Source organism: Lagopus leucura, unplaced genomic scaffold, assembly GCF_019238085.1.
Source record: "Lagopus leucura isolate 7727_CA_CO unplaced genomic scaffold, USGS_WTPT01 Super-Scaffold_73, whole genome shotgun sequence".
Classification (NCBI taxonomy): Eukaryota; Metazoa; Chordata; class Aves; order Galliformes; family Phasianidae; genus Lagopus; species Lagopus leucura.
In genome coordinates this window covers 53,591,659-53,614,858 of record NW_024962252.1, presented here as the reverse complement: position 1 = coordinate 53,614,858, position 23,200 = coordinate 53,591,659, and the positions used below count along the sequence as shown (strand labels likewise).

Here is a 23,200-nt window from a genome sequence, read left to right as displayed (position 1 = left end):
TTTTTTTTTTTTAATGTATTAGATACTCATTAAAACTGATGTGTAATTAACTGGATGAATCCTTTGCTTTCCGTACCTGTATTCTATAGCTTCTTTACACAAGTACAAAGTAGTATAAATTGAATGCTGCTTGTTCTAAAACAGATTCTTTACAAATCTTGGCCTTAAAAGATGGCTTTGTGGAGCTCTCTCGACAGATCATTTATAAGCTAATAATACCGATAGAAAATAGAATTTAGTATTTTGCTATTGATGTGACCGAAGTTTAAAAGAGGAATAATCATGTTTACAAAGGTCTTTGCATTTTCCAAAAGCCAAGAGCAATATATTAAACAGATTGTTGAAGCTTATGGAAATCTGTGATCAGAGTAAAGTTTTCAGAACACTGGAAAAAAAAAAAAGAACAAAGCTGGTTCACAAGAAAAGGAATGGGGTTATTCTGTGAATATGCTCTGTATTTTGGTTACAGATAACATTGATCTTCGTAGCTTTGTTAATAGATAAGCAGCTGTAGCTGCTTTGTTATTTTGAAGTGAAACACTTAGCAGGAAAGGAGAAACATGCATTTAACGAATATATTGGTTGCAGAGAAATCCATCCTGCTACAAACCGTGATTATTATTTTTTAAATTTAATTAATTAGTTTATTTTTAAATCATGAAGCTTTGTTAGGAATGTAGGGAATTTTTAGCCATACCTATGGAGAAAACATTTCTAAGTCAGTGCAACAAGACAGCTTCTGTTGCAAGCCTTAGAAGCAGTTGGCAGAGAAAAAGTGCCGGTCTCTGATTTTCAGAATGGTTGGGGTCTGGCCCTGTACTTTGTTTCTCACAGCTGTAGAGATGTGATGGTGTTTAGACTTGTCTGAGGCGCGTGACTTCACACTGTGCCACATCCTTGCAGATAAGCGCCTTGCTGCATGAGGAGAGGCGCTTCCCCATCAGGATGGCCTCTGGAATTCTGCAGGCTGACGTCATGCCTGGAGATGATAGATCTTTCAGTTGGTGATAAAAAATTGGCTAGAAGATCGTGAAAAAATGGTATTTATAGGGGGAAAAAAAATAGTGTCAGGAATACTGAAAGAAGTGCAGGAAGTGACATACCCCCTTTATGTTCCCTGTTTTCTTATGCAGTGTGCTTTCAAGTGTGGCATGGACCTTTTGATCAGACATCCTTCTCTTGTTGGGAGCTTGAGCTTTGGTAAAGGGCTTAGTCTTGCCCAGCTATTTTATGTGAACCATTTAAGTTTTTCTAAGCTTTTTGTTCCCAGGCTGTAAACATCCTAAGTTACTATGAAGAGAATAAGGGGAATTGTATTTTATGACTTGTTAAAGGTTTGAAGGCAATAAAGAGTGTTCTAGAGGCTATTCTCAACTAAACATCTGTTTCTTAGTAGTTGCAAACAATTCAGGACACCAGACTTGAATCCAGGTGGTTTCTTTAAATTCTGGTTTTAGGTTCACAGCTTATTGGTACAAAGCAGGTTATACCAACAGGGCTTATAAGCTTTCTTTGAATGCAGGCAAAAAAAAGAGGGTAATGAATTGAAGATGGGCTGTAGTAGGACTTATGACTCTAAAATACAAAAGCTAAAGTGGAATTTTATAATTGCACCTAGAATTGTTCAGGGTCAGTAAACTTGAAGTTGTTGACTTCCTTAAAAAGAAATGGGTGGGAGAGGGACTAAATAGGGGCGACGTCAGTAATACCTGGCTTCTTCACATGCTGAAAAGTGTTCAGCTAGAAACTGACTGGCTTTATGGCTTATTTTACTCAATTGCTTGTACAGTCAGTTAGGATGAACTTTCAGATCACTTCTGCAAAAATTACCATATGCGGGGAGTGGCATGTCCTTAATCTGGCATGGAGGGAGTAAACTTTTAGAGTGAACATTCTCAAGTGATTTTAAATATTTTGTAAGTCAATGAAGTGCAATATAAAAGGAAAATACTGGGATATCAAGCATGTTGACTGTTGTGCTATGTATTTGTTAATATGAACCACTGTATGGGAACTGCTGAGTCACGGCCTGAACCTCTGATTGATCACCTGAGGCAAGCCATGAGTCAGCCAGAGGAGCACAGCTGAAGGCAACTCACCTGTGCTGCCGGAAGGGTCGGAGCCAGGCTCCACCCCTCCTAGACCTATTTAACAGCTGGCTACCAGCAGGGAAGGATCTTGTCTGGAGATCCCTCCTTCTGGTGTTTTGTGGTGAGCCCAGCATAAGGGTCAGCCTTCCATTTATTCTCTCTTGTTATCATAGTCCACTTCGCCTAACTCTCTTGTTTATTTTGTGATTGTAGCATCTTGATATCCATTGATTATACAACCACATATCATGCACTTTAAATGAACACAGTTGTATTAGGATAGTTGCTGTTTTGTTCTGTGTTTTGCTAGCATTGGATATTATCAACCCGTATTGATTACTGGAAGATTGGAACTTTTCACTGTTCTAATTTCAGACTAAAATATCTTATGCAGAATGAAATATTTGTCATTTTCACCATCTTAAGTGCACATTTTTAGTCTATAATCTGAAGTTTCTGTGCAACACAGGGAGCAACAAGGTATTAACTGGGTTTAAATAGCAGTTTTCACTGGTATGGTCCAGTCTGCTCTGAGCAAAAAATTTATTCACTGAGGGATGGGCTCAGATATTTTAATTAACTTCTCCTAGGCAATCAAGAATACATGAAATGCAACAATAAAACTTGTTGTTTCTATTTGTTTTTCAAAGCAATGACTGACAATGCTCTTTTCTTGTTCTTTGCAGTGTGGTGATGTAGATATTTTGGTAAGCAATTCAGTGACTCTTTCTGTATATGCAATTGGATTTTATTAATTTCTAATGCTATTGAAATGTGAAAAATTAATGTAATCTGTTAATATTTATTAGATTTACTGTGAAGTATTTATTTTATCTTCTGCACATCAAAATTGCAAACATTTACTACTGTATTTGATGTCTGGATAATGTTGTGCCCTGATGCCAGGACCAAATGCTTCAGAGAAAATAAAACTATGTCCATAGAGGTATATGTAATTGATAACCCTGGTACCAATTCTGGTCGTGATCTCAGAGGCTTGTCTGAGTCCTCGTGTGTCAGTATCATGATTTAGCAGAGGGTTGTTAGAGTTTGGGTTGTATGGTTAGGTTGCAGTTGAACTTGATGATCTTTATGATCTTTTCCAACCTGAGCAATTCTGTGTATCAAAAAGTCTGTTCCTTTAGTTGCTGTAATAATGATGTAACTTCTGAGGTACAGATTTGAGTATTCCTTTGGATTGCATGACATCAGAGATGTTCTTAGTTTTCAAGCCTTCTAGTGGCAAAATTTGTCTTGTGTGAGTAAGTTATTGTCTAGTCAGTCTCTTCTGGCCTTTATAAGACATGGCCAGAAGTATGAAAAAGAATATAATACTTATAAACCTTTGTTTTAATGAAGTTAGCACATTGTTCTGATTTTTAGCCAGGATATCACTGTAGTAGAGAAGCAGTTGTCTGGCTGTCTTGCTTGTTGAATAAGGGTGGTGAAAGACTTTGGAATAAAATACTGGCTTTTGTAGAAGTATGGTATGCCATTGCCTTCCGTGGAGATGCAGTGAGTTGCTCTGCAGGCCACTGACCATTCACAGAAGGGTACAGTAGTTCATTTTCATGGTGCCCTATCTTCACTGGAGAAACTTTAGGCTGTAGTTACGTAGTAGACTGCCTTGTAAAATACAGGTTTTTTACAGTAAAGTTCACTTTTTACAGATACTTACAATAAAAAAAAAATAATAATTTTTTAGCACTTTTTGAATTAGTTTTAATGATATTATTTGCATTAGTGAACAATCAGAATTTGAGATACTCTGATGACTTCCCGGGCTTTCAGTAATCCTTCTCTTAAAGACTACTTATCTTAAAGGAATTACAGTGAAACTATTGAGCAAAAATTCAGTGCTTTAACTACAGCATCAGCCTGATTTTTGCCTGTAATCCATTCCCAATAGATAATTTATGTAGCTTATTACATCTTTGAGCAAAATACGATTTTTACCCCTCTTCCCGTTCTGGAAATAAGACTGTGATTTATATAAAATAACTTTGGGGAAAGAGATGATTAATGATGTGGTTAAGCCTTCTGTATGCTGGAATACTGCCCCTTACATAGATTCTTAGCTGTCAGTTTTATTGCTTTTTGATATACAAAGCATTAAATTGTTACATCAGGTGGGGAAAAATACAAAATTGTGAATGTAACTGGCTTTACTTGCCAGCCTCCTTTCCTGGGCATGACACTTAAATCCAGATTTTTTTTGTGTGTAAGACTCAGTGTAACTGATGCATTTGGAACCTTTTAATTCTGAAGGAGATGCATGAGGAAATAATGCATTTTCTTTTGTCCGATAAATTCATTCAAAATCCTTTTGAGTACAGGTAATCCCATCTTATTTTCAGATAATATCAATTGACTGTAATGAGTGAGAGGGTGGTATGAGAGAAACGCTTGTTTTAATGATCTGATAGTAAAGTTGACTTTCAAGGCTTTATTATTTAACTGGTATCAAACTCTGAAGAAATAACTGTTGAAGGTGGTGAAAAATAAGCAGCAGAGTTTGTTTGAAACTGCTCGAATGGATGTGATACATGAGGAAGAGTTGGTGTGGTTTTTATGACCACCAACCAAATAGTATGGCATAGTAAGAGAGACCTTTTCGGGGTCTGTCTTTCAGGCCAGCCATGTGGACTGTGGAATACTTGGTCATACCACGTACTGGGATTTCTAGAAAGTAGTTGACAAGATCCTCCATGTCCAAAATTTTGAAAAGAAGTTGAATTGTGTGGAGAAAGAGAGTTCTTTCTACATCTTTAGATCGTATAGATAACTGCTACAAGAGGAAAGGTGGTAGAAAAACCATGTGTAGAAATAAATGATTGTTCTTTTTCATGAGGGAATCTTAGGAGATTTTATGGCAGGAATCCATGTGTAGTTATAAATGCTGTGCAAAAGGAAGAAACTTATGAGGTTATGAGTTACGAAGGTATTTGGGATAGTGATAATGAAGGGCTAGATTTGATGAATTGCAAAATTACACTGTCATACTGATTTTTTTGGATGACAGACTGCAGTTTCATCTAGTTAAATGTAGAGTAATGGCTGGGGAGACAGTATGAAAAAGGCAACCCTTCCTTCATGTACTCAGTGATAGATCCTGAAATTACATCATTTGGCAATTGGTAAGATCTTGCAATCAAGGTGAAATGCCTCTTATGCTCAGAAATTTTTAGGAAAAAAATACTCATTGTAAATGCCATTATATCTTTGTTTTGTATCACATGTAGTCTAATTTCCAGCTCACAAAGCCATTCTGGCAGTACTGCGTGTACAGGGCAGAAGGGACAGTCAAAGGAGCAGAACAGGTCTGCATGAGAAATTAGTAAATATTTATACTCTTTTCAGGCTAGAACAGAGGTCACTGAAGGGTCATGAAATAGGAGTCTATAGTACTGATGACACAGAAGAGGCAGACTACTATTTTTTCCAGTGCAGAACTTGCACAAATCCAATGTGATTTATGAACCTGAGCTCAAAACAAGAAAAAATGTTTATTTGCACAAGTTTTGATTAAACTACCTGTCTTTGCTATAAGGTATTGGGCATGATAAAGATTTACATGTATTAAAAAAATAATAAGTGTATTGCTGTACACGGAGGAAGCTTGGAGATTGTATGAAAACATTCCGTTAGTGGTGGCTCAGGAATCGCTGAGCTGTGGGTTGATGGTGGCTAAAATACTAGAAATAAAAGTATCAGAGACAGTATCAGTGAAGTGGCAACTGTGTATCTACGTGCTATAAGCATCAACTGTTGGTTGCTGTTCCCACTCATGTTGTCTACACTAGCGGTACATCAGCAAGTAACTTTTGCTGCTGTGCCCTCTTGAGGAAAGGGGTAGAAGGTTAAAAAAAAAATAAAATCAAAATCCGCAAAAACAGAACGAAAGAGAACATGAAAGGGAAAAAAAGAGAGGGGAGTAGATTATTAAGAATTGAAATTTAAACTAAAAAGAAAGAACTGTGTAGGGACAGAGAGAGCAAAGCAGCCTCAATAACAGCTCCCACTTGGAGGTGTCCAAGAAGATCTGGGTGCTTTTTGGTAGTGATGCTCAGACCAGAGGCACAATTAGATAAGGGGCTTGAAATGCTTTCCAGGTTTCTGTTGACACACTTCCTGCTTTCCTTGGCAGTTGAAATGGCCAAGTTAGCTGGGATTGGGTGAGGGCTGGAAGGAGCATCTGAAGGCTTGGAGAAGCTCTGGATGTGGAGGGTAAACAGAAAGGGCAATTTCATGAGATTCCAGACAGAGTGGAAAAGGAACCTGGTATGCTGGGTGAAAGGGTCTTCTTATGGAATGCACATAAGTCAGGATCCTGTGGGAACATCTCTATGGCTTGAATCCTCCACTGAGCATTTTTCAGTACATATTTCTGTTAAGCACTGAAGTTGGTTAACAGTATGCTCCACCACATTGATGTTTTTTCACCCTCCTGGGGCATGTAAGTTGTACTACTTAACGTTTGGGTGTGACACAAGGCCAGCAGGGTGGAATAGCGAAGCACAGTTGTATAAATGATGGTTTTTGAGGCATGATTAAGAGATGAATTGGTTAGCTGTTACGCGGCCTGCTGAAGAGATTTAGGGAAGAACTGGTGATAGCTTTGGAGACGCAATGCAGGTTTGCCCCATTGTTTGTCTCTTACATTTCTGTACAGTTGAGTAAGGATAAGAGCTAATAAAATTGGGAAATCTGTTTTTCAAATTGACACAGTAACAAAACAGATTGAGAAGACAGTCTTATTATATATAATAAAATGAAAACAAGAATACACCCTTAAAACTGCCAGTTATCAGCTTGAAGACTTTGTAATGTCTATCTGATAAGCTGTTATGTGCTTACATGGCCGTTTGGCTGGCATCTGATTCTTGCCTTGTAAGATCATTACCCTGGGAATAGCTTTCATTGAGACAGATTAGGATTTGGTGATAAGTATATCTTTGCAGATTCATTTTGTCCCTTAAATGCCATTCAGATTCCGGCCATCCTTTTAAGGTCTTCCCTGTAATTTATATTCAGTATTTAATCAAACGTGAGTACTTCTTTCATGTGTTTATGGATTGTATTCCACCTTGTTATCAGGGTGGTGGTGGCAGGGCATGGCTAGATGGAATTATCATACAGCCAACAGTAAAACAGCTTCACCTCACCCAAATTCGTTGCAGATTGCCCTGATATTTATTTTAGTAATAAATGGGGTGGGAAGACCAATTTCAGTTGTGTTTTGTAGTTTTCAGTTCTGTTTGCACTATATTTGGAGTTGAGCAATGTTTGTTCATCCAGAATACTTGAGACAGGCAATTAAGTATTTTGTCCATAGCTTTCTAAAAGAAAGTAATGGTACATTACATTTCCATTGGCATTGCAAACAAACATGTTAAGTGCACTGCTCTGAAAAATCACTGGCACTTTTTTTTAGAAACTTGAAAATATTCTTTCTATTTTTCTCACAGAGGAAGCTATTCCCAAAAAGTCATTATGGGAAAACTGCATTTGATGTTCTTTATAACTGAATTCCTTAACATTAGTTGCTTGCGTTTGTTTTTGAAAGACTGAGCCAACAGTTTGGAAGTGATTTCTCTTTCACCAGCAGATTCATGACTTGTCTCTGATTATGTCGGGCTTAACTTTCCTGTTTATTCAAGTCAGTTGGACTTAATGAAGCAAAGAATAACAAAAATAGCACTTTTCCCCAGAGATTCTGTTTGTGTTCTGGTGACTTTTCTCAGGAGAGCCTTCCCATGTTAGATTGAATCGTGGGTGAATACAGAGCTCTGTGTAGTAGTACTCTTCCGGGCAGATGGCAGAAGGCTGTTTTCTTCCCTTCAGATGTTAAGATAGCTGAGAAATGAATGTTACTTTTGTTTGGATTAGCATATTCTTTTTAGTTTCCAGTGCAAAATCTGACTGCTAAATGATACTAAAATGAATACTAATTACTAAGTGAATACAACAAATTGATTCAACATCATCAGGTGGTTTTAGAATAAGATTTTGAACAGATAGGTGTGCACGTCATCAACTGTTGATAGATGTGCCATGTTCACAGAAGAATTTGTATTTTCTTAGAACAAATTATAGAAGAGACTATGAAGTGTGGTGCTCACCACAACAGTGCTTTAAGTTATTGTACTTATATTTAGCATAAACAGATAATAATATGTGTATATATATATATATATATATATATATATATATATATGCAAACATGTTTAAGTATGCAAGTCGTTTCAGCTTTGAACTTATGAATTTAAGTAGAGAAGGCAGGTTTTATGAGTGGACAGGTATCTGTAGAAATCTGTGACAGATATCTGTATTGATGCAGATAGGCATCAATTGCATAAGTAAACGCTCATCAATTTCTCTCTTTTTCAGCATTTGGTGTGTGTTGATGCTTATCCAAAAAATAGATAAATGACTAGTGATGGAATTAGGTAGATTTTCTTCAGAATGTGCTGAGTCATGTGGGAGTTCATTTGCTAAGCATGTTTTTTGAAGTTTGCGTTATGGTTTGTGTGTGCTCCCATGCTTTCTCCTTCCACGTTTGTATTCTTAATGTGAACAGCGTGTTTCAGAAACTCTGAAACTTCTTGGTTTCGTCTGCCACAGGAAGGGTGCAGTATTTCACTTTTGCTACCCATAAGTGAACTTAATTTCTATTGAAGAAAAAAATGCAGCTGCCTGATGTGATAAGGCTTAAACTTCATTTGAAGTTCTTCTAAGTTAAGAGTTGCATTGCGTGCTTACATACAGATTGCTGACTGTATTCTATATTTAAAAGAGTGGGTGTGTTTCATTGTAGTATCTGGGCAAACATATCAAGATATTCCTGAGTGAATCACATCCCTGTGAGGCATAGAAAAGCACCCCTCTGAGGCAGGGAATTCTTGGAGGAAATAAAAGCCAGCAATCTCAAACCACTTTCACCAGCTTGGTTTTCACTCATTTCATTCTGATTTCATTTGGTGCACTCCTGCATTTAGTCTGCCCATCTATTCCAGGGTAACCTTCCCTACTACTCAGGGTTATATTGGCATCTGCTATTCCCTTAGATGTTTGTGTGCTGAAGAGTTCTAGCCACCCTTGTTCTTCACCTAAAAGCATTTCCATGTGTTTTGTTAACCTTAATGACTTTCTTGAAGATTAGGAGGGAGGAAACTTCAGAAATACTAAGGACAAGAGTGCCCTATAGGTTAGTACAGTAAACTAAATAATGGTGTGGTTCTAAAAGCGTTTACTGCTTTTACTGCTGAAATTTTTCTAGTTGACTGTTGTACTGTTGCTCTTGCACCAGCACATCTCATTCCTGCATGACAGTAGTCAGCTTCAAAATCCACTACTTCCTGTGTGCTTGCTTTTAGTTTGCCTACCTCTTTATATCTTTGTATCGCTAACGTTCCTTGGCAGCTTTTGATGGTCAGACTTCATCTTTCCTATCCAGAACAATCAGAACTACAGAACAGCACAGTCACCAGCACAGATTCTTGGGACTTCCACCGATTTATTCAAATTATTTGTTGGCTACTTTTAAGTAACAGCTGGTCAGGTTATTTGCCATGGCAGTGCCTGTTTAGGAGACCCCAGTTTCGTTGTACCCTTTTGTGAGAAGTGTGTAATGTCTTTTGGAATTCCAGGTGGGCTGTAGCTGTGATTTCTTGCAGCGCTTGCGGAGCCTTTCAAAGAACAACAGCCTGAAATGTGGTTTTTCTTTTCAACAGCTGCATGGAATTATACGTGCCCAATAATTCTTTTCTTTGGAGAAATTTATATCTTTTTCTGGTACAAACGTTGAACCTAGCTGATATATTGTTTCCTGAATGTCCCCTTGAGCCCTTTTCAGAAACTCCTGTTCTTTATCTTTGGTCTTTCAGTGCTACAAGATTGAGGCTGTTTGAAGTGAGAATTCAGGAATGGCAGTTAGCAGCAAGTTTTTGATTCTTGAGTTCTTCAGAATTTGATTCTCACAGTCCATTATTTTTCCCTTTACAAACTTGTTCTTTGCCACTAGAAGGGGATTGTGGTATGGGAGACCTCCAGAGTTTTTCCTCAGTGCATAGGTCTAAAAACAGATGAGGAGAGGCAGGTTCTTCTGCTGGGTTTTCTCTCCTATGAGTCTTTGTGTTTGCACTGATTATCTTTTTTGGCCCCAGAGGAATCCAGTAACATGTCTTCTATTCCTTCTGTCATTTGAAAAAGGCTTATTGTTGTGCCCTTTCATTACTTAACTAGTTTTTCAAACTTAATTACTTTATCTTCTGTACTTACGTTACCAGCTAGAGGGTATGGCCGCTCTTTTTTATTTGGCATCCCACTTGGGATAGTCAGCATTATATCATTTTGTTTCAGATGATTTCCTTGACTTTACTATTTAGCTTTATTGTTTTTGTTGGTTTTTTTTTCTTAGTTTGCTTAGAGGGCTTCTGCCAGCGCCTTATAAAATGATGATCAGGAAATAATTATAGCAAATTGTTTTGACTAAATGTTTGTACAAAAGGACATACAAAAAGAAATGAGCCAGAATTGAAACACAAGTTTTAAAAATAAAAGTATTTTTGTTTTCATGTTTTATAATTCTGAATAGATGGAATTATTTTACTTTAACTAGATTTGAAATATATTTGATTTCTTTGGCATGCCTACGGTCTTAATAATCCTGTAAGCTAGATGAAAAAAAAATATATAATTTCATTGCTTGAGTCTTGCCTCTTTAAGGAGCCTAACACTAGAGCTAGTGGAGGGGAATTCCTGGTTGGCTGTTAATAAGCACAATGTGTGAATTTCCTGAGGATGGAGCTAAGAGCATGGGTGCTGTTGGTAGGTATTCAGGAAGGCATTTGTGCACATTCAACTTTCTGTATTCAGAAACGTGGTTTTGGCCACTACTCAGTGAACATCTGTATGGGAACCGTTGATCACGGCCTGAACCTCTGATTGACCACTTTTATTACCTTCTAAGTAGGATTATCACAATGAAAAAATAATCAATGAAAAATGCTCACCAATGTTGTAGGCTTGTAATAAACTGCACGAAGAGCAATCTCCAGGAAGAGATGTTTCCTCAGTGGCAGTCAGCTCTTAAATAGGCCTAGGAGAGGTGGAACCAGGCTCCATCCCTCCTGGCAGTGCAGGTGAATTGCCTTCACCTGTGCTCCGTGGCTGACTCACTGCCCGCCTCAGGTGGTCAGTCAGAGGTTTGAGCCACAGTTCCCACACAATGTCTATGTTTCATGTGGGTACATTCTTTACAATGCAGTAAAAAAAATAAATAAAAATTACATTTTAATTCATGTTACATTTCTTAATTTTATAAGTGGTTTATTTTTGTCAAAAGTGTTGCATTAAATGTTGCAAAATTGCAAATAGGTATTTCACACAGGGCCCTCATTGTCCTTTGCAGTGTTCCAGATGCTGCTGCTTCACAGTTCTTTTGTCATGCGCTGATGGGCCTAAATTAGTGCCTTGCCAAGTGAATGTTATCTTCAAAATAAAATGTTTATTGGAAATTAAAGCTTCCTAAATCCTTATAAGGACAAACAACTTAGAAGAATTATTTTGTCTTGGCTTCTTCCAAGTACTGAATTTAGGATCTGTATTTTCCTTTCAACAGCTGTGAAAGCCTGCAACTGGTATATCCGTTGTCCAAAAAGTCTCTCTGTAGAGAATTATGTTCTTAATTTTGCTGTTTCTTTTGGTTCATTTATTCTTTTAATGACAGGTAGTTTGAAATAGAAAACATAAAGGCAAATACGGCTTTCTACTACCTGGAGTAGAGTAATGGGATGCTATTATAGCATCCTGACTGCACACTGCTTCAGAATTAGTTGTGACTGTTCTGTGCTTCCCAGCACAGTGTTGTAGCTTTCTTGTTGCTTTGAACTGCCCCATCCACCTTTTTGTGGTGATTTCAAAGCTGGTGGAATGGTCAGGTGTGCTACCATCTCATCTACATGAGTCAGCGGTTCTGCCTCCTTGTTGCTGCTTCTATCTGTGGTCAAGAAGTTCCTATATTTTCCTACTTTTTCATGCTCAGTTTTTGGATTGGCAAGGTGGCTTCCTGATTTCAGTCTTGCGTATGTCTAGATTACTCTTGTTAGCATTTCAGCTTTGAGTTTGCTGACTGGGAATGCAAACTGAAGCATACTTCATGAAAGTGAGCAAAATGTTTCTGACACTCCCCAGAAATAGTGTAGCTGTAGTGGCATGTATCAAGCCAAGCTGTTACACAGGACGAAAATGACCTGCAGTATCACCATTGTGTAACTGAAGCTTAAGTGAAAGTTGAGCACTGAAGCATGAGTGTAAAACAGAGAAGAAACTGATTGTGGAGATTTTGGATTCCCTTCCTGTTTTCTCCTTTTCCTCAGTACTGGTTAAGAGCATTCATATATTTGAATTTTGGAAGGTTATTGCTTTTTTTTTTTGTCTTTTTTTTTTCTTTTTTCTTTTGTAAGAAGGACAGAAGTAATTGAGAACACAGCGAGAGGTAGTAATGTTTGTTTTAGAAGTGGATGTCTAAGTGTGAACTGATTTTAATTTCACAGTTTTAATTAAAATTCCTACAGGCTGAAAAGACTGATATTTAGGCGTGGGCAAAGCAATCTCTTTTCCAGTTCACCTTTTGACAAGTATGCAAGTTTTAGTTAAAACTATTTTTTAATAGGTAAGAAGAGAAGTTCTCTTGGGAACTTGTTAATTTCAAAGCAGTGAATTATTATAAGCAGCTCAGAGAGCGTGACTTATATTTATGATTGTCTGATCCTTTCCACTGTGTGATCCTGTTTGCTCTTGCATGTTACTTTGCTAAATGTAAGCCATTCTGTATTAGGTTTTCTTAGCTAACTGTTTGCCTAAGATTTAATGAATTGTAGGAAGCTGAAGAATTAAATATTTTGCAACACTTGGAGTGTGTAGTAGGAGAAGTGAGTGGCCTTTTGACTTTATTTTAGATGTTAGCAATCTTATGGGATTAACTCCAATTTTTCTCATCTTTAAGAAGGAAATACAAATTTTCTGTGGATGGCCATTCTCATTGTCAGGGCTACATTTTCAAGTTAATGTGCTTCCAAGAAAAATACAGTGTAAGCTAAGTCGAGAACATTCTGAAGACTGGTTTGGCCTTTTGTATCTAGTCTTCTGATGTAGGAAAGCAGCAAATAATGGGTAGTGTAGTGTCAGTTCACATCTCGGGTCAGGGGAGTAAGAATAAGGCTATTACTGCATCTTTGGGGAAAAAAAAAATGTTGTGAAACAGCTTGTGTACCTTGTCTGTTTTGGTGCTTAGATATGAAGTTACAAAGCTTCAGAAAGAACTGAGAACTCAGATGGAATTTGCTTAAATGTTTTTAATAATTAGCATATTTATTTGAGTTAAAACGGTGAATGAAGTGTATAAATCTGCTGTGGTAAGTGGCAAAATGGCTACATGCTCATTCTCGCTGGGCTGAACATTTTTGTTTTATGGAAAATAAAATAAGATTCAGTAGGCAAGCGATGATGCATGTAATAAGTATTTGGTTAAGTGTCTGTGCATTTTCTTGAGGGTCATCAAGTGCACTATTACTTTTTTGCCCTAAAAAAGAAAACATAATGAGAGCTGTCACATTTGTATATTGCATATTTCCTTTGTAACTTCACCTATGGGTGTCTGCTGTATTCAGTGCTAATAACTAGGTGTGCGTTGTAGCTTTTTGGTTGTTAGATTGTATTTCATTGGGCCTTTCTATTTCTTAAATGAGGATTTATTTTCTGATCTGATACATATGTAAAATTAGATGAATATCAAAAGTGGTATTTCTTTATGAAAAGATACTGTGTTTTTATACTTTTTAGAACTGCAGAATGTATTTCTGATCACTTAATTGTTGTTTTTTTTCTGCAGTTGTACTCGCTGAATGATTATAAGCCACCCATTTCTAAAGCTAAAATGACACAGATCACCAAGGCAGCAATCAAGGCTATAAAGGTAAGGAACTGACTTGCTACTTCTAATTTCCTTTCCATTTCTTACCTCTCACAAAATACCTGAATAGCTTACAGAACATGCTGCTGCAAGTTTTTCCCCTTTATCATGTGCACAGTTGCCAAATTATGATCAAGTGTGATCATAAGGGTCCCCAGGACCCTAACTAAAGACTAATCTTGCCACAAAGTAGAACCACATAATTGCCAAGTAGCAGCAAAGCAACAGAAAACAGCACTGAAAAATAATGGAGGGAAGAGTGCACAGTACTAAGCATTGAAACGAACGCTTGGTGGGAGCTGGAGAGTTGAATAAAAAGCATAGAATAAAAGCAAGAAAGGCATGACGTGGTCTTTATGTCTGCGTGCTTCTGCAGGGAAGGTAGATAAATTTTCATCTGGTGACGTCTGCATTGGAGTTCTGCATAACTCAGAGCAAATTGATGGTAGAGGAATGGAGTTTATTACGTTTATTAAATAAGAGAAGTCTACATAAATCAGAGTGCATGTGTTGCAGTGTTATGAGAATGCTAGAAATCCGTACTGAACTTTACCCAAACTAATAATAAATCATAGAATCATAGAATTGGTCAGGTTGGAAAAGAGCTTAAAGATCATCAAGTCCAACTGCAACCTAACCATACTACTCTAACAACTCTGCTAAATGATACCAGAATCTTGGAAACCTTGAAATGGACAATGCTATATCTCTTTCAAGATTTTCATTATGTATTTTCACCCTTTAATAAACTGGGCCTCAAAGACATAAACCTGCTAAAGTTTTAAAAGTTGTATTTTCCAGTCTTTCCAGTTTTTCCAATGTTATTTTGTAGCTACCAGTTTGGTACCTGAACTTACAGCCTTGGGATATTTAATACAATAGTGGTGTACCAAGAAATGAATGTAAGTTTAGTGAGTGGGAGCGATATCTAGTATTTGGTCTAGTATTAAATGGGCAAGTTTGTGGCCCTGCATGTGGCAGGGGGATTGGAGATTCATGATTCTTGAGATCCCTTCCAACCCTGGCTGTTCTGTGATTCTTTGGTGTGTATTATCACATAGAAATTGACACTTCTGTTGTTCTTAGAACTTAGACCACATGCAGAGTGTATCATATTCTAGAAATGCTAGAAAATGTTACTTTTCTGTTACCACAGCTTGCTACAGTCAAGGCAAAAGAGGATATAAAGTAACTACTGCATTTCCAGACTCCCTTTGAGATGGGGGTTTCAGTGCATCTTAGGGGATACTGGGAAGTATCGATCATGCTTTATGCTTATCATTTCAGTAACAAGGTTTAATTTTGTAGAGCATTTATTAAGATGATGTGGAGCTATTGCAATTATATGTGAAATTAAAAAAACAACAACAACAACAACAACAACAACAACCAATAACAGAAAAAAAAACCTCACAAAAGAAAACAACAGGACTAAAGAATAAGTACTCAGTAAATGTTTTAAAGATTTTCCTATTTGTATATTGTGTATTTAGATTATCAAAGTTAACATTTGGAAAATAAAATAGAGAGAAATGCTATTCTTAGTAATGTGCTAACATCTGCAGTTAAGTGTGTTGAAATAACAGCATAATTCTCAAGGAGCAGTCACCTTCGCTTAGTAGATACAGACACTATTCTAAAAAAGATAAGTGCAGTTAGCTTTTCCTGATGCTGTTAAATCTTCTGAGGATGATAGCATATTTAGCTATGGATGTTGTATTGCTGGTTGATCAACTGAAGTTTCTGATTGTTGTTTTATTGTCAATGCTGCATGACTTAAGCAAGTATATGCATCACAGAATTTTCTCCGCTATTGAAATACTGTCTTTGTTTTCTAGTTCTACAAGCATGTTGTGCAGAGTGTTGAGAAATTCATTCAAAAGGTAAGTCAGTAACAGATATCTTATGTTATCACACAGAGAAGCTTTCAGTGTTGTAGGGATTATTTGCTACAGTTGGGTCTTAGGTATACATATGAATTTCTGTTTTTACCCCAGAATATGTATTTCAGTTTTCAGTTGCATTCAACTTCTGTTAGTAATCAGTAGATGATAACAGATCTGCTGAAAAACAAATACACTGTCCTCATTTTATATTTATGTAAATTTTGACTTCAATGACTGCAGATACTGTGTTGAAACTACTTCTGTGTGTGGTCATTTAATGTTAAAAGAAGCCTATGAATCTTCCAGCAAAGTAATTGAAAGTAATCTAATGAGTGACAGTTGCTTTTGCTTTTCCAGCAGGTTTTTGGCACAGTTTTTAAAATTAAAGATGATCACTTAACTTTTACTCTTGTCTAGTGTGAAATGTGGCATTTTTGTTTGTGCTTTATGCTGCTCTACATCTTTTAGAATAATGCATCTTTAAAAAAGGTTTGTTGTTCATGTGCTGATTTTTACGAGCTAGACTCTAAAGAGGTTTTTTATTTTGTTAGTGGTAGCAAATGAAATTCAAGCTATATACATATTTGTGGAGTATATGTAACTGTGACAAATTGAACATTAAGGGCTAGCGGCTTCTGTTTGAGACAGTTTTGCATTTTTCTAAAATCTAATAAATAGTGAACATTTTGAAAAATTAGATGGAGCTGTTTCTGTTTAGTCTGCCAGTAATGATTTGTGTTATTGTTGATGTATGAATATCATAAATTACTGTTACTTGTAGTGCAAACCAGAATACAAGGTGCCTGGTCTGTACGTCATTGATTCGATTGTGAGGCAGTCCCGGCATCAGTTTGGGCAAGAGAAGGATGTATTTGCTCCAAGATTCAGCAATAACATCATCAGCACTTTTCAGAACTTGTATCGTTGTCCTGGGGATGACAAGGTAAAACATTTAGTATAACTTCTTCTAATCAAAGCAATTTTAGTGTGTTTCCTTTAAAGAATAAAGATGTTGATCTCATATTTTGCTTACTAGAGTGGACCTTACTGAAGGCTTCTCCTTTACACATTTGTATGTTTTTCTTTAATTTTGGTTTTCTGAGCGCAGGGGTGGGGAAAGATGCGTATAATTAGGCTAGTTAGTAATTCTAAATTATTTTTTTACTGAAGGATGTATATCCTGCGTGTGTTATGTACAGCCTGTATATGTCAGGCCAGGCTCATGGGTTAGACATCTTTGATGTAACTATTCCTAGGGTTTGTAGTTTTGTAAATCCAAAGGCGCTTCAGTCTAAACAGGTTGGAATTGCTGGTTAAAACTTCAGTAATTCATGATAACAAAAAATGTAATCATGACACAGATCTTCTCTTATTTTTTTTATCATTTTAGAGTAAAATTGTCAGAGTGCTAAACTTATGGCAGAAAAATAACGTGTTCAAGAGTGAAATTATTCAGCCTCTTTTGGATATGGCAGCAGGAATTCCTCCACCAGTTGTGACCCCCGTCTTGCCCAGTACTACTGCTGCTATGAGCAACAATACACCAGGTAAACAAAACCAGATTAAAATTGAATAAATTACATTCTATCGAAACCCTTCTGTCAGCTTTGGTACCTTGGCTGTTAAAGTGCTGGAAGGAAGGGGGGGGGGGGAAACAAAAAACAAAACAAAAAAACCAACCAACCAGAAAAACCCACCTCACTGGTTCCCTTTTGGTAAATCCAATGAAATCCAGAAAGGAATGTACTATAGCCAGCATTCAGATTAGGAAAATAGCAAAACCAAAACAAAGCTCATTATGTTTACTTTCCAACTGTGTATCTTAAGTAATTTCATATTGAGTAACAGTGCAGTAAGACCTACTTTTACACCTTAAAGGCAAAGAAGAAGATACTTGAAAGATACTTGACCGTTGAAAAGAGAACCCATCCGTATCTTTTTGCTATCTTTAGTACTGAACATGCTGATTAGATAATGTCAGATGGGGATCTTTTACTTTTGGTGGTCAACAGGCAATAATTTTGAACAGAAAACCCCACATCAATAAAACAAGCTGCATCTACTAACATACCTCCTCCTCGCTCTTGTTTGGAGTAAGAGCCAAGTGGGCAAAAAGCTGCTTATAGAGTACAGCTAAAGTTACCTAACACTGACATTTTTATATGCCTTGATCATCTTACGTGAATAGATGCTAGGGAGCTGGCTTTTCAACATTTTTCATGTTGTGGAGAATTTTTCCTTGAAGATTGGGATGTATGGGAAATTTTATTTATAAAATTATTTTTAGCACATATGGACCTGATTTTTATTGCTCACCTTTTGCTGATCCTTTGCTGAAAATCAAGAAGGTAGATAATCTTATTTTTCAGTGGTGTCTACAAATATGCAGAAGTTCCTATTCTGTGACATAATGCATCTTGTACCTCAGTGTTTTTTATTTTCATTAGTTTGATTACTTTAAAATGTTGAAATCACAGCTTTGCTGTAACGCTTTTTTTTTTTTATTTTGATGCAAATTTCCTGTTTAAGTGAACATCCGTTATGTTGTTGATAATCCGTTATGTTGATACAAAAATATCATGTTTTCACTTGATATTCCTCAGCATATCTCTATTTTCGAGCTAAAAGCTCAAAAGGTATTTACAGAGATGAAGAGAGATTCTGGATTATGGAAGGAAAGCAATGATTAGATGATCACAAAGTTCCTCTCAAAGAAATATTAGGAGGAAAACAAAAAAAAGACCGATTAAATGGGCAATCTTAAAGAATCCAATTGCTGCAGGCTGGAATTTTAGTAGAAACCTCAAGGTTCCTTCTGAGTGTAAAGTGTAAGCCCAGTAAATGTTTTATTAATTGATATTTCTGAATGGATTACTATTACCATTTGAAAGATACTGCTTCCACTGGGTGGTTTAGGTTACTGTGTGAAAATGAATTGGGTTGCTTGACCTTCTTGTATTTTACTTTTATCGGTGTTATTGTTAGTGGTTCCCTTCGGTCAATAATGGAAAGAGCTGTGAACTACACTTACACAGCAAAGCTGCTACTTGAGAAATGCTAATGTGAATCTGTTTTATTTCTCTGTGTTCTGTATGTGTGTCAGAAAAATAGTTTTGCTCATGTTAATGAAGTGTTTCCTAGTTCTCAGTAACTGGTTTTAGGAAGGTTAGAGTTGCTTTATAATGTGATTTCTTGCAGTCCAGAAGTCATTGCTCTAGAAAATAAACAAGAATATTCATGTTTGATTTATCATTTCTTTTACAACAGTTTCCCCTCTCCCCCAACACTATTTCTAAGTCTGTATGTTAAGATATTTTGACGTATTGGATTTTCTTTCTTTTAGGAACACCTGTGACTCCAGTTACTCCAGCCAATGTGGTGCAAAGTTTACCTGATCCTTGGGTATCTCAGATTGCTAATACAGATACGCTTGCTGCTGTTGCCCAGATTTTACAGAGTCCCCAAGGCCAACAGGTGAATATTCTGTAGGCATTTACACTGTACAGTCTTTGATACTCTATGTCTTTAAGGTGTTGTTGAAGGAATGCAGTTTTCATGGAAATCTCATGTCCAATTTTTTTGTCCAGTATTCATATTAACTATCCAATGAGGTTATTCATCACAAGTAAGTTCCTGGTAAACTAAAATTTCCTGTTACCTTATATAACCAGCATTCTTTGTTCCTTAAAAATATCCCAGAATGTGATTTCAGATAAGGTGGCCTATAATATGTATAATTTATATTTAGTATTGCAAATGACTAAATCCAAAGCAGCATTAAGTTTTCATGAATGCAGGTATGAAATAGAATGCCAGTTTAAGCATATTTCTCTGCTGGATGCCCTGAAGATGCTAAACATTGCACAGAACTATATGGTGGAAATGTTCCATTTTCTGAAAGTGCATTCTTTGTATTTCAGACAGCTAAATATGTGTTTATTTTTGCAGCATTCAAAATAATCTTTCTTGAGAAGTGACTGGGTTTGTGTTCAGTTTCTAACTGCTCAACTCATTGATGTGGCTTGAAGCACAACATGTGATGAACTGCTTGCCCTTGTAGCCCGAAGCTGAGTGCAGGCAGGCAGCTTTCTGTAAAAATGTTTCCATCCTCTGTCCATCTCTTCTTCATGTTCTCTGAGTCACTCCACTCATCCCCCAAAGCTCCAAAATCCTTTATTTCATTCCAAGAGAGTGTTTTGTGGGCGAGAACACATGTAGGTAAAATAAGAGTCTAAATATAGGAGAGAACAGAGTAACAAAGGTGTGAACAGCAAGAATATGCAGCTAGAATGGTGACCACTCAGGATTTTCCCACTCAAGAGCTTCCATCTTTGCTTCTTCAGTTTGATTCCTTCCTACTCAGAGCAGTGTACAGGGCGGATGTGCTGTATTTGCTCATCTTTTGTGGGACAACCAAGAAGGAGGTGGGAAGCTTTTCAGCTTTGTCTATTGCTGTAGTTAGTGAAACTCTTAGTAAAGTAAAACAGTAACTGAAGCATTTCCGGAGGATTCTCTACTTAAGGAACAGGAAGTTATTTCATGTTATTAGAAGGTAGCCTCAAAACAATCTTGAAAAAAGATCGAGCATTTCTGATGCATTATGGTGAAGATGGTAAAATGAACTTACAGAGTTTCTTGTCAACCCTACTAAAAAGAGAGCAATTGAAGTCTTAATATCTTAGTGTTGAACCTTATGAGCAGGTGGAACAAGAGCTTAAAGATAATTGGGCATTTATGTCAGCAGAGTTTGAACTACCTGGATTTGCTCAACCCTTTTCCAGGGATAACCAAAGATTAGTCTGTAAGGGTCTACCGTATGGAAGGTCAAAAGACTGTTTTTCTAGTTTTGAGGTACTTCAGGAGGTGGTCTTTCCTTAAAGATTGTACCTTTTCTTTTTTCATTAAGATATTTGTACAGTTTAATGGGTGTGTCTCTGTTCAACAGATGAACAGATCTGCACATGATAAAGTTAGCCTTTTATTTCCTTAACGGAACAACTGCTTTAAAAAAAAAAATTGTAGTAAGTTGGGACAGGGAAAACATGACACACTGCAGACAATTGGATATTCTTTTTGGTATGTTAGTTCTAAAAAACCTTTATGGGAGATACATTATTTTACTTTGTTTTCCTTCTCTATATTTGAAGGAGACAATTCATAGGGTATCCTAATAAATTCTGATAAAATCTTTGGGTCCACTCTGGAACATTCACTACAGTTCCAAGTATTCCTCCTCTGATGATCTGTAGTATTGTTTCCAGTATAATCCAGTTCTCTTCTGGATTGCAGAATGTGGTTCTTTAAAAACCAACAAACAAAAAATAACATATACTTTTAGCCATGGTGGGTTTTTTTTGTTTTTTTTTTTGTTTTGTCTTTAAATGAGAAAAGCAGATTCAGCGCTTGGTTGTACAGTTCTTTGCCATACTGGATGGAGGAGTTTGGAGTTATTACTGGGCAGTTGCTGTCCCGGAGCTGCAGCTTGTGGTTCCACAGTGCATTAACTGCTATAGGAGCATTTTATCTAAAGATAGAGCTATACATAATGCCAATGTAGAAAGTTAAGTTTTATTGCTAATTCTTGATTAATTTGCTTCTCATGTTTTGGTTCACGTAGCATGGCAGTTGCATTCTTTAAGTGCAGCCCTGAGTTTCAGCATGAGATTTTCCTCATGACTTACAGAAAGATACAAGCAGAAATTCTTAATGAAGGCTTAAAGTGCATCTAACAACAGTGCAGTTATTTGCCCTACACAAGTGGTATTACAGGATACAAATTTTCCTAATATAGATGGGTCCTCAGGAAGCTGGAGTGGGCTAACAGATTTTTTTCAGGTCAGAAGGAATCAAACTGGAGAAGCAGAAGAGAGGGAAACATAGAAAACAGGAAATCCTGAGTGGTGACTGGTCATCATGCAACCTCTCAGAGCAAGTTAGGAGGAAGAAGCATCTGCATGTCTTATCAGCCACTGAAAACAAATTGGCCTGTAAGTGGGAACATAATTTGCCATAAATGAAAATGGATTAAAATAAATTAATAGTCATAGGTTAGACAATACTACATTCATGAGGTTTTTTCCTAGTTGGATGAGTAAAAGGCTGTTTTTAAAAATACATCTTGTTTAATGTAGTTGTCTTTTCTCTTTTAGCTTCAGCAGTTGATACAGACGCTGCAGATACAGCAGCAGAAACCTCAGCCTTCACTACTTCAAGCCCTGGATGCTGGTCTTGTCGTTCAGTTACAGGCCCTAACTGCACAGCTTACAGCTGCAGCTGCTGCTGCCAATACACTTAATCCATTGGAACAGAGTGTCTCTTTTAATAAGGTAGAAGTAGAGTAATGGAAATTTTTATTGTTAAAATGCATCTAAGTAAGAAAGTCATCTGTTGGATTTCACTGTATGGCTGTAGAGGTATTAAAAATACATAAATATGTGATAGTGCTCTATCTTGAAAATTAAAAAAAAAACGTCTGGGGAGAGTAGTATAAATTCAAATACATAGCTTGAATGAGTTTAAAGCTAAATGGCATTTATATGAACATGAATTTGAATTTAAGAAGTTAAGACATTGTTCTGTGTTTTTCTTAACTCTTTGAAGCACAGTGGTGAGGAGAATTTGACCATGTTTTGTGTTCTTCCCTACCTGAATTTATTATCTAATGCATGAAATGATTTCCTACAGAGCAGTGAAAGAGAAACATAAAAATTTATATACCTAGTTTTCCAAGAAGAGTAAAAGGAGATTGTATTTGTTATTTTCTTACATTATGAAAGCCAAAAAACCTTCTCACCCACAAAGTGAGATGAGTTAAGGAATAATAATTTTAGTTAAAGCTAGTCATGGGACATTTTTTAAAGGATATCAAAATGTAGAAACAAACAAAACCTTGAAGTGAAAAAAGTTGTGTGTGCTGCTGTTTATGTGTCTCTTAAATATACTTAGATTTAAAAAAAAAAAAAAAAAAGATAAAAAAATGAATAGGGTTGAATGCCAGGGATCAATAACCATGCTGGCAATTGCTATAGGTAGTAGTAGTAGTTAACATTGCATCATAGTAGTATGTCAGTAGAATTTAAAAAAACAAAACCAAAAACTTCTCACAAATTAAAAAAAAAAATACTAGGTGAAAATATTATTAGAGATACCTTTCTGATATTTTTTGTTTGTTTGTTTTGACACTTGTACAATGAACAGCAATGCTAGATTGCTTACAGCTTTGGAGTATAAGTCATATAGTTGCTTAATCT

General features: G+C 36.6%; 1 protein-coding gene across 5 annotated transcripts in view; it reads left to right on the top strand.

Annotated features, from left to right (window-relative positions):
• The window catches only part of SCAF8 (SR-related CTD associated factor 8), an 84,094-nt gene that overhangs the window by 7,429 nt on the left and 53,465 nt on the right, over window positions 1-23,200 (top strand). For all 5 annotated transcript variants that reach the window (XR_006180198.1, XR_006180191.1, XM_042877143.1 and 2 more), the window contains exons 2-7: window positions 13,984-14,067; window positions 15,903-15,947; window positions 16,732-16,893; window positions 17,341-17,497; window positions 19,294-19,424; window positions 22,100-22,276. Coding sequence is in view for 3 of the 5 variants with exons in the window: in XM_042877143.1 (XP_042733077.1) it covers window positions 13,984-14,067; window positions 15,903-15,947; window positions 16,732-16,893; window positions 17,341-17,497; window positions 19,294-19,424; window positions 22,100-22,276 (756 nt within the window). In the remaining 2 variants the exon portion in view is untranslated. The remainder of the gene's footprint in view (window positions 1-13,983; window positions 14,068-15,902; window positions 15,948-16,731; window positions 16,894-17,340; window positions 17,498-19,293; window positions 19,425-22,099; window positions 22,277-23,200) is intronic.